This window comes from Puntigrus tetrazona, chromosome 15 (genome assembly GCF_018831695.1).
Source record: "Puntigrus tetrazona isolate hp1 chromosome 15, ASM1883169v1, whole genome shotgun sequence".
Taxonomy (NCBI): domain Eukaryota; kingdom Metazoa; phylum Chordata; class Actinopteri; order Cypriniformes; family Cyprinidae; genus Puntigrus; species Puntigrus tetrazona.
The window spans coordinates 4,629,781-4,639,332 of record NC_056713.1 but is presented as its reverse complement, the minus strand read 5'-3'; the positions used below and the strand labels follow the sequence as shown (position 1 = coordinate 4,639,332).

Below are 9,552 nucleotides of genomic sequence, written 5' to 3'. Positions count from 1 at the left end.
TAATTTTACATCTAGTTATTTTTAATCATAGAAAAGAAAACGGAGGCAAACTATGAAGGTGGAATTACAACCATTTTATTTGGTATGTCATACCAATCATTACAGATACAGCTACATAAAAAAGGAAATAAAAAAAAAAGAAACTGTACATGTGTACTTTTAACTAAAACCTCGAGTGATAGCTACTGCTAGCATGTTCACATGAATGAAATTACAGTAATTTTTGTATAACGTCAGCTACGACCTGCATGTTTAACACTGTAACACAGCTGTTAGTAGCTTTGCTAACACACACAATTCCATTTTTCATCCTCTTAAAGTACCATCACATACTGCATATAGAAATTATGAAAATCTTTTCACAGCAGCTATACAACGTTATTGCAATGCTATCACCACACAGAGACAAAAGTCAATGTAAATCACACATCCGATGAGTGTTCCAGTACTAGTGAGCAGGATCATTAATCAAAGCTGTTGATTCGTAAAACAGTTTGAATAAAAGAGGTTTCAATTCATAGAATACAGCTTACAATCAATCCCAACCCCCCAGAAACAATAAAACAAAAGCACTTTCTTACAGAACCCCCTTTCCATACAATACAGGCTACATACAGGTGTCCCTCATATTGCCTATGGAATGTTAGTGTCTCAGGCAAATTCTCCCAATTTCAATTGAATTTTTTTTTTTTTTTTTAAATGGCACGATCACATTACATTATCTGTCGCAAACTGTTCAACTTCCCTCCCTTTTTAAAAACAAAACAGAGTCAGGGATTTTTTAATTTTTTTACTTTGTTTCATGACTGCAATTCTTCAGGAAAAACTGGAGTGGGAAAAAAAAAAAAAAAAAAAATTTCTCTTTCTAAGGCTTTTTTTTTTGATTGTTGTCTATAAAATGAGCTTCTAATATTCAACTACTAAAAAAACAGCTTTTTAGAAAATAGTCAATAAAAATATTCCTCTGTATTGTACAAGAAAAGAGGTATGGGAGCTCTTGTGAAATGTTTTAATGTTATTTAGCAGCTCCCTCTTTCTGGTCAGCCTTTTCCTCTTCGCCTCCAGCTTCTCCGTTGTCTCCCTGTACCCAAAACAAACAAACAAATAAGTATTTTTAACATTTATTTTCTGCAGCACTCTGGACTACAATGAGATACGGGGTCAAATAAGTAGACAATTTCTTAAAACACCTGGTTAGATTCATTAGTCTAACTTAAATGATCAAACGTCTTGCTACCTCAGCTTTGGTCTCTCCGTTCTCTGCGGGAGTTTCCTCCTCAGACTCAGTCTCTGGCTTTGCATCCTCTTTCTTCTCTTCTGGTTTGGCCTTTTCTACCTCCTTAGCCTTCTTGCCCTTTGCGGCAGGTGCCTTCTGTTAGACGTTTCAGAAAAACACACGGTTAAGTCACTTCCAATAATATTTATTATTAATAAACAGTAATAACTAATAAATAACAGTGAGCCATGTATCGACGACCGATTTACCTTTACTTTTGGCTTGGGCTCAGACTTTGGCGTTTGGGGTTTCTGTGAAACAGAATTCAGTGTAAGTTACGCGAGTCACAAAAAGGTAATAGCGTGCGGATGACTTCAAAAGGACCGAAAAAGCCAACTTACACCTTGAAGTCTCTCAGACCGTCTCTTGGGCTGTTGGTTTATTTGAGGAGAAGATGCGAAGGCAGCAGGACAAACAAGCGATAAGTATCACAATTACATGCAAAAATGTGTTGAATGACAACAATAGAATCAAACTTACCCCAGCTGCTTCAGTGTCATTGTTAGCCTGTACCAGAGGAAACAGAAGGTTAGCATGTGTACAAGGATCAAGTCTGAGGGGGGAGGTGTTGTACCCCTACACCCCCTCCAAGTTATGGGCAATTATGTAATGAACGTGGGGGAGGGTAGACGATGGGTCCAATTAATTTGTAAAGCCAATTTTGTCGCGAAATAGAATGCAAACTGAGGGGGAACAAACAAAAACAATACGTCGAAATAACGCGCCTGGTGATTTACGTTAGCTTTGAGCAGCGTAGTCAACTTATCGCTGGTAACGACGTTACCGAAAAATTTCCGTCCCTAAGTAGTTCACGTGGAGGAGGGGAACGGCAGCTCCGCCTCCGAAGACAGAATTCATTCACTTTTGACGAGCAAATACATTAAACGTCGACGCGTCTTATTCAACACCGTTAACACCGAACTAGGTTCACGTCGAAATGAAAACAGATGCGTGAAAACGAGAAGCCGACACCTTTAAATCCACAAACACGCGAATAAAGTCGCCAAAAACTTTCTCAAGCCACTCTACAAAGTCTGTTTCAAAGGTCGAGTGAAAAATTAAGACGAGATACATAGGCAGAACCCGAATTATATTTAAAAAAAAAAAAACCTTGCTGGGATAATTTTATTTGGGTACAAGGCTTCGAATTTGTTTAGTGCAAAGGCAGCCATGACACTCCGGCTATAGTGTGTATGTGTCCTACTCGAGGACCATATGGAATCGTACACAACTCGCAACTATACATGTATTTACAGTTACACGAGTGTCTAAGAAAACCCCACGGTATCTTTAAACTCGTAACTTCAACTTAGTCGTGTTTCTACGATCATAAAAGGTATTAAAACTCCCCGGTTAGAAGCAAAACATTTGCAGGACAAGCTTCTCCTCCATGAGGAATAACATGACCAAACGTTACGAGGTTACACCCCTTTGTCTGGTCATTACTTTGCGTGCTTTACAAACGATTTTAAATGTAAGTTAACACGGGGAATGCTCTCTGTGCTATTATTTAAATATCCACACGCAGTCAACGGAATATTGCACAGCTCTAAGTAAAAAGGCGCCAGATTCACGCCACGGACTCGCACGTCCTAGATTACGAATTAACACACGCACCAATGCAGTCAACACTCACATAACTTTACATAAAGCGTCCTAGGGACGTGCATATTTAATTGTTGCATGCTATTTAAACCACACTATAAAATAGAATAAAATATGCAATATATATCTACTTACTTTGCTCCTTTTAGGCATGGCTGCTTAAAGCTTGTATGCTTCCACAACAAACAAAAAAAGAAATAAATTAAAATAGCTTACGCGCTGACAAGTAAAGTGTAAAACCTGGTCTAGAAAACACTGAAGCAAGCATTAATGTTCTATCGGAACAGAAACTAGCTGAAACCGGATTGGATCTCCCCTTTCTATATTCTTTTCATTATAGCACTAACCTGATGCGAGCTACGCTCCGCCCATTCTCAGCGGCGATTGGCTGAAACGTCTTGGCAACCACATTTCAAACCAAAGCAAAGTACCTGGGTGGATAGGTTGAGATGTCAATCACAGATTTGCTTGTATGTATTTTAGGCGCCAGTTTCTGCATTTGTTGTTCCTGTAAGCATGCGCACACACACACACACACACACGCACGCACGCACGCACGCACACACACACATTATATATATATATATATATATATATATATATATATATATATATATATATATATATATATATATACACACACACACACACCCATACCCATACATGCATGCATGTGTGTGTGTCAGTGCGATTCAGATTACGCCCCTTAAGAATGAAAGAAAAAACTTTGTGTGTTATAAACATTTGCTTTTCGGATATTTCAATGTCACTGTGTTATTAGAGAATATAAGTATAAAATAAACATATAACGCGAGGAACCGGTTAAAAGCTCGTGTGTTTGTATTATTGGGGGAGGATCAGGCTGATGAAAAGAAAATGGCTGCCGGGTTTAACTGGTTCCTTGTACTAAGCTCTGTATTTCTTTGCAACCTCGTCAAAACATTGCTGCCGTCTATTTCTTCATTTGTAAGTACTGATTCAAAAGAGTGTTAGGGACGCTTAAGCACATAATATAATTTCAAACGTACATAAACTTAGTCGTAATGCGACGCCATGAATGCTCAGTAATACAGCATGTCTGCTACCCCTACAGGAGCTTTTCGCAGTCACAGCAAACAAAAGCTGTTCTGTTAAACTTCCATCTTGTCTAGATTTAACTAAGTCAGACTCATTCATCTAGCGAACAGTTAGTAGTGCTAAAGCAAACGTTTGATGAGGGCTGGGAATATTTTGATAAACCAATAAAAACACTGCACTTATCTTTTTTTCATTGTATTAAATGACAATACCACGTAGTGCAATGCATGTAATGTCCACTGAAATATTATTTATTTATATATAATGAGCAATTTCACGTATGTGGTACTCCGATATACTTGCACCAGCTTATATCATAGGTCCTTCTCCAAAACTGGCCAATGTCTGATTAGTTAAACATCTTGATTATTGCTGTTATTATAAATTGTAATGATGACATTCAGGGCATGCTTAATAACGAATACATTGGGGAAACTATCACCCTTTGATTCTCTTCTTTGGTAATAGTCAGTGTGAAAGCTTTGAGTAAGAAGTAATGCAATTTAAAATAAGTGAGCCAATGCTTAAGATCTTGTGTGTTTGTTCTTATAGCTGTCAAAGATCTTCCAGAAGGATGCTGATCAGGAGACGGAGATGAGGACAGAGATCCAAAACATGAAGATGGAGCTGTCCAGCATCAGTATGATGGACGAGTTTGCCAGATACGCTAGACTGGAACGCAAGATCAACAAGATGACCGATCAACTTAAGACACTTGGTAAAAATTATTTTGTTCTTTTTTTTTTGGTAGGTGTATGTGCATTACAAGCATGTACAGCAGTGTTGCAGATGAAGGGACAAGATTGCTTTCTTACCAGCCCAATACAAAAAGAAGGCCAGATTGTAAACAACGTGTGTGATATAGCTCTGTTGATTAAAAAGAAGCAGTGGACAAGTGTTAAGATATTTACAGCCACCAGCACATCTCAATTGCCTTTGTCCACTTTATAGTAGGGTGAGAAGAACTGAGAAACCAGAAGTTTCTTCACTTAGCAGTGGAGAATACAAAGTCTCAGGCCAAGTGTGGAAAATGGCAGGTGGGTTTCAGATAACGGCTTCAGCATTCACGAAAGAAGACAAATGGCTTGGCTGCTGCCTGTTGCTGTCCTTCATGTTATTGGAGAATAGCATAGATATGAGTTGTTGAAGGGATAGTTCATCGAAAAATGAAAATTGTCATCATTCACTACATTCCAAACAGATAAGTTATACATTACTATCACTCTATTGTCCTATTCGATACTGTTCAGTGCTTTGGCACAATCTGTATTGTTAAAAGCATTATATGAATAAAAGGGATTGATAAGACTGTGGTTCATCTTTTAGAAGCACAAAGGAGCATATTTGAAATCTGAGAGATTTCTGTCCATTCATTTATAATTATAAAAAAAATAATCCAGTAATTTATAATCAAGTAGTTTTAGTTCAAACCATTCCACATTTATTTGTATAGTACTTTGCACAATGCGTGCGCTTTCAGGGCAGGACTGTGTAAAATTAATGTTCCTGCAATTAAGAGTGATCAGAATGTCCATATGCTATAATGTACTGTTCCAAGATTATACAAATCATGACGTTAAGCAGTGTCACAAATTAACATTCAACAGAAACGGTAAAGACATTAAAGCATGATAGGATTGTAATGATGGAAATATAAGGGCAATTTGGCAGTTTTTATGATGATTCAGAGTTGGCGTCATCAGAGGTCCTCGCGGGGGTTGGTCTTCACAGGTGTTATCTAAAATCTTCATAAGAAGCTGGTGCTGGATCCAAACCGAAGCTCTGTAGATATGTTTGGATTGGTTTCTGATATGATGAAATATCTTAGGTTTTTCTTCTTGCTATATTTAAATGAGATTAAATAATTATACTTTTGCTTCATCTGGTTTTGTTATTCTGCAGGGCTGCGCTACGACTGTTAAAATATAAGATTTAAATGAAAATGTATTACTCTTGCGAAGTTCGAATGTAAAACATTTCCAAATGGCTGAACGCGCACCTGAAATGTAGTTTCTACTATTCTTGATCACCAAGGAACAGAAGACAGTTTACAAGTTGATGAAAATCTTGTTGCGTTCACGTACATCAGGTGTGTCCAGTCTTGGTTTCCTGTAAATTGAATTGGGTGTAGCCTATGAGAGAGACAGGCAACATTTGTGGTGGATGTGTCAGGACAGGTTTGAGAACCACTGCTGTAGAGCTACCTTTCTGCAAAGTTCAGCTCCAGCCCTGATCAAACCCAACCGAAGCAGCTGATGAAGATCTTCATCAGCAATTGATAACAACACACTGCTGTGTTGGAACAGGGTTTGAACTGAAATCCGCTGGAAAGTGTCAGTGCTCTGCAGAGTATAGCTCCATCGTTAATCAAACACCTGAGCAAGATAATGAAGTTCTTCAGAGCTACTAGAAAATTACAGGTGCATGTTTTGAGCTTATCTCTGCAGGCCTCTCTCTCTCTCTCTCTCTCTCTCTCTCTCTCTCTCTCTCTCTCTCTCTCTCTCTCTCTCTCTCTCTCTCTCTCTCTCTCTCTCTCTCTCTCTCTCTCTCCCCTCCTTTTGCTTAATCTTCTTTTTTCTTCTTTTTTTACAGTCAAATCAAGAACTGCACAGCAGGCAAAAATGAAGTGGATTGTAAATATTGTATTTTACATTCTTCAGGTGAGTTCATTTTTTATTTGTGTATCGACATGGGGTGCGTTTCTTAAAAACATCGTTACCCAACTACGGTTCCGTTGTTATCAGCATAGTTCAACGATTCAGAGTTTCCCGAAAGCATGTCAACGTCACAAACTTACATGGTTGGAACTACAGCTTTGGACATGCGGTTAGAAGCATAGTTTCTTGTTAGTAAGATTTATAGGCTTTAATTAATAAGAAGCAAGCTAACATGCACTGCTATCTGTATCTTCTATTGTATATAAATATAAAATGTGTTTTAATTATGTATTTTTGCACCTCCGTAGTAAATGCATGTGCATACATGGATAAGGGAACCCTGGAGTATGACGTGAGAGGGAAACTGCGATGAATCAAAGACCGAACAAAGCATAATCATGATTTCATGATGATAATCATGATTAGCAGTGACCTAAAAATCGTAATTTAGTCGAAGGTGCCACGTTCAATACAACAGCATCTTAGAGAAACCGTTGTAACTAGCTAGTTTGTTTCCAAAACAATGCAAATCGTACTACGGTGATTGATCAGTGAGTTAGGTCGTTGTTCGGGAAACATACTTGTGGTTGATATGATTCATATGTGTGACTCCAATCTTTCATTCGTCATTGTTTTCTGCTGCTGTTAGGCGGCCCTCATGATCTCACTCATATTGAAGTACTATGCAGACCCGGTCACAGTGGTGCCCAGTAAATGGATTGCTCCACTGGAGAGACTAGTAGCCTTTCCTTCTGGAATTGCAGGTAAGTCCAAGTCACCAGTGCTGTTCAATAGCCACCTTTGGATGGTGGGATAAATGTATGATTTACATGCCGCCCTGATGAAATAATCTACTTTTGTGGCGTTTAAAGTGTTTTTTGGTGCTTCGTCTCAGGTGGTGTTGGGATCACATGCTGGCTAGTTGTTTGCAACAAGGTTGTGGCCATCATTCTACATGCTGTTAGTTAATCTAACAGTGTTATAGCATCAAGAATACACAGTCGTACAAGGTTTTTTCCCCCCCACTTTTAATGTCATTCATCGTTTGTTGGCCATTTATTAAAATTTTAGCTTTCATTGTCTACAAATTCTCGTTTAATTTTTTTATTTGCATTTAGTTAGTAAATGCTGATATGTAAACATTCCTAAAAGAGTACAAAACACTTTTTTTTTTTTTTTTTTTTTTTTTTTTTTTTTTAATGTTTGTTGTAATTTCGAGCAGCGCAAAATATTTTGTGTATTTATTACTTGTACTATGGTTGTATTTTTTTTGTCAGTGTTACAGATGTATTTATTGATTTTTATTTTTTTCAAAGAAAACTGTCCATGCATTTAATAAATGTGCAGTGTGTGTACAGTGTTTTGCTTTATTTGTCTTTGCAAATGTTTAGATTTCTTCATAAAATTGTCTGATTGAATTAATCTCAATAAACTAATAACACGCCAAGACATTTTTTTAAATTAGAAGAATAGATATTTTAGTAACCAAGCTTTGTGTTCCGCCTTTTAAAGGGCAGGTTGAATGTACAACCCTCATTTGCAATCTTATTTCTTTAACTTCAGTTTGCATTTGGAGAAGTTGTAACACATCACTTACTTTGTCCAACCTTCCCTGTCAATGATCACTCAATGTCCTAAATAGCATTTTTAAAAGTATGCATAATCATGAGGCTGTATTTGGTTTGTTTGTACTGTGCAATGTGTTAAAATGTCATTGTAATGGTTGTTAATCCTTAAACCTTAAAAAAAGCAATGGGTTACAGTTGTAAAAAACACATTACATTTCATCTCAATTTTAAAAAACGATCACCAAGAACTACAAATCTTCCTTGCAGGCCATGAACTGACATCATGATTGTGTTTTGTATAAGATCAGATGTTGTTACAATTCTTAAGAAATTTTTTACCATCACCATTGCTTGATGGTGCCCGGAAAAAGCGTCATTACAAGAGCCACACTGTAAAAATACATTGCATAAAGAAACTTGCTGGCAGAAAATTACCAGGTCATTTTGTGGTTAAAATTCCGGACATTTCCTTCAATTTAAAAACTGAAAATTCTGTAAATTTACGGTACATCCTTCGTACCATTTACCTACTTCCGTTAATGGTTATACAGCAAATTTTGAAACTTTGGCATACCGTTTCTTCTGTAGCATTAACTAAAAAAGTTTTACCTCTTAAAATCTGTATTGCTCTATATTGGTTTTATATATAATCACTGGTTATGCTAAGATATTTCATTTTATTAATACTAAAAACAAACAATATATAATAAACATGGTCCAATAAATGAAACGCGTGTACACAAACCAAACATTTATTTTTTCTACAGGTAAATATATTTAATAGCTTTTGTATTACATATGAAAATACAAGCACAAAACTAATACTGCAAAATAATTTTCAAAAACACCAACTAAATAACATGCATACATACAAGCGAGCAACACAAAAAATTGTGTTTTAAATAGCATTGTTTGCAATATTAGTGACACACTGTCAAAACAATAAGGATCGTACACCAACAATGCAATGCGTCATTAAAAATTACGGAAAAAAAATATGTAAAACAAAAAAATGCTGAAAATTAATTCAGTTAAAAACAAAAATGTTACTGTATTTTTTTTACAGTGCAGAATTAAAATAAACTGTTCACTTTATAAGAGACGCCACTTTCTCTGGACTTTCCAGAGTTGCTTGCTTTTCTTTATATGTAGCTGTAATATCATGTAGTACACAAGCTAAAAGCCAGTTTGAACTTTTTATATTTGATCTTTCTGGTAAAAAGACAACAATTCCAAAAAAAGAAGAAAAAAAAAGTATGGCATCAATCCAAGTAAATGAATTTACCTCACTGTAAAACATTGGCAGAATATTTTATCAGTAAAAATAATATGTGCTGTGCAATAAAATACATTTTACTGTGCTGCTTTG

The 9,552-nt window shown here is 36.5% G+C and overlaps 2 protein-coding genes across 2 annotated transcripts; one reads left to right on the top strand and one right to left on the bottom strand.

Moving 5' to 3' along the window:
* Nucleotides 1-53: 53 nt before the first annotated feature.
* On the bottom strand, nt 54-3,211 carry si:ch73-281n10.2 (Non-histone chromosomal protein HMG-14A-like). The gene is made up of 6 exons (XM_043259768.1): nt 3,017-3,211; nt 1,757-1,783; nt 1,618-1,647; nt 1,486-1,527; nt 1,238-1,372; nt 54-1,081 (listed from the first exon to the last, which is right to left on the bottom strand). The coding sequence occupies exons 1-6, from the start codon at nt 3,032-3,034 to the stop codon at nt 1,016-1,018; spliced, it is 318 nt and encodes a 105-aa protein (XP_043115703.1). The 5' UTR covers nt 3,035-3,211; the 3' UTR covers nt 54-1,015.
* Nucleotides 3,212-3,696: 485 nt separating this feature from the next.
* Nucleotides 3,697-7,802, top strand: get1 (guided entry of tail-anchored proteins factor 1). Its single transcript, XM_043259482.1, has 5 exons — nt 3,697-3,847; nt 4,511-4,676; nt 6,551-6,618; nt 7,265-7,379; nt 7,511-7,802. The coding sequence occupies exons 1-5, from the start codon at nt 3,758-3,760 to the stop codon at nt 7,582-7,584; spliced, it is 513 nt and encodes a 170-aa protein (XP_043115417.1). The 5' UTR covers nt 3,697-3,757; the 3' UTR covers nt 7,585-7,802.
* Nucleotides 7,803-9,552: the final 1,750 nt, after the last annotated feature.

Excerpts from the sequence above, each read along its gene's own strand:
- si:ch73-281n10.2 (XM_043259768.1), bottom strand. Across the intron at positions 1,648-1,756 it reads ATGACACTGAAGCAGCTGGG|CCCAAGAGACGGTCTGAGAG; the intron begins GTAAGTTTGATT and ends ATAAACCAACAG. Across the intron at positions 1,373-1,485 it reads AGCCCAAGCCAAAAGTAAAG|AAGGCACCTGCCGCAAAGGG; the intron begins GTAAATCGGTCG and ends AACGTCTAACAG.
- get1 (XM_043259482.1), top strand. The coding sequence starts at position 3,758 with ATGGCTGCCGGGTTTAACTGGTTCCTTGTACTAAGCTCTGTATTTCTT. Across the intron at positions 4,677-6,550 it reads CGATCAACTTAAGACACTTG|TCAAATCAAGAACTGCACAG; the intron begins GTAAAAATTATT and ends CTTTTTTTACAG. Across the intron at positions 7,380-7,510 it reads CTTTCCTTCTGGAATTGCAG|GTGGTGTTGGGATCACATGC; the intron begins GTAAGTCCAAGT and ends GCTTCGTCTCAG.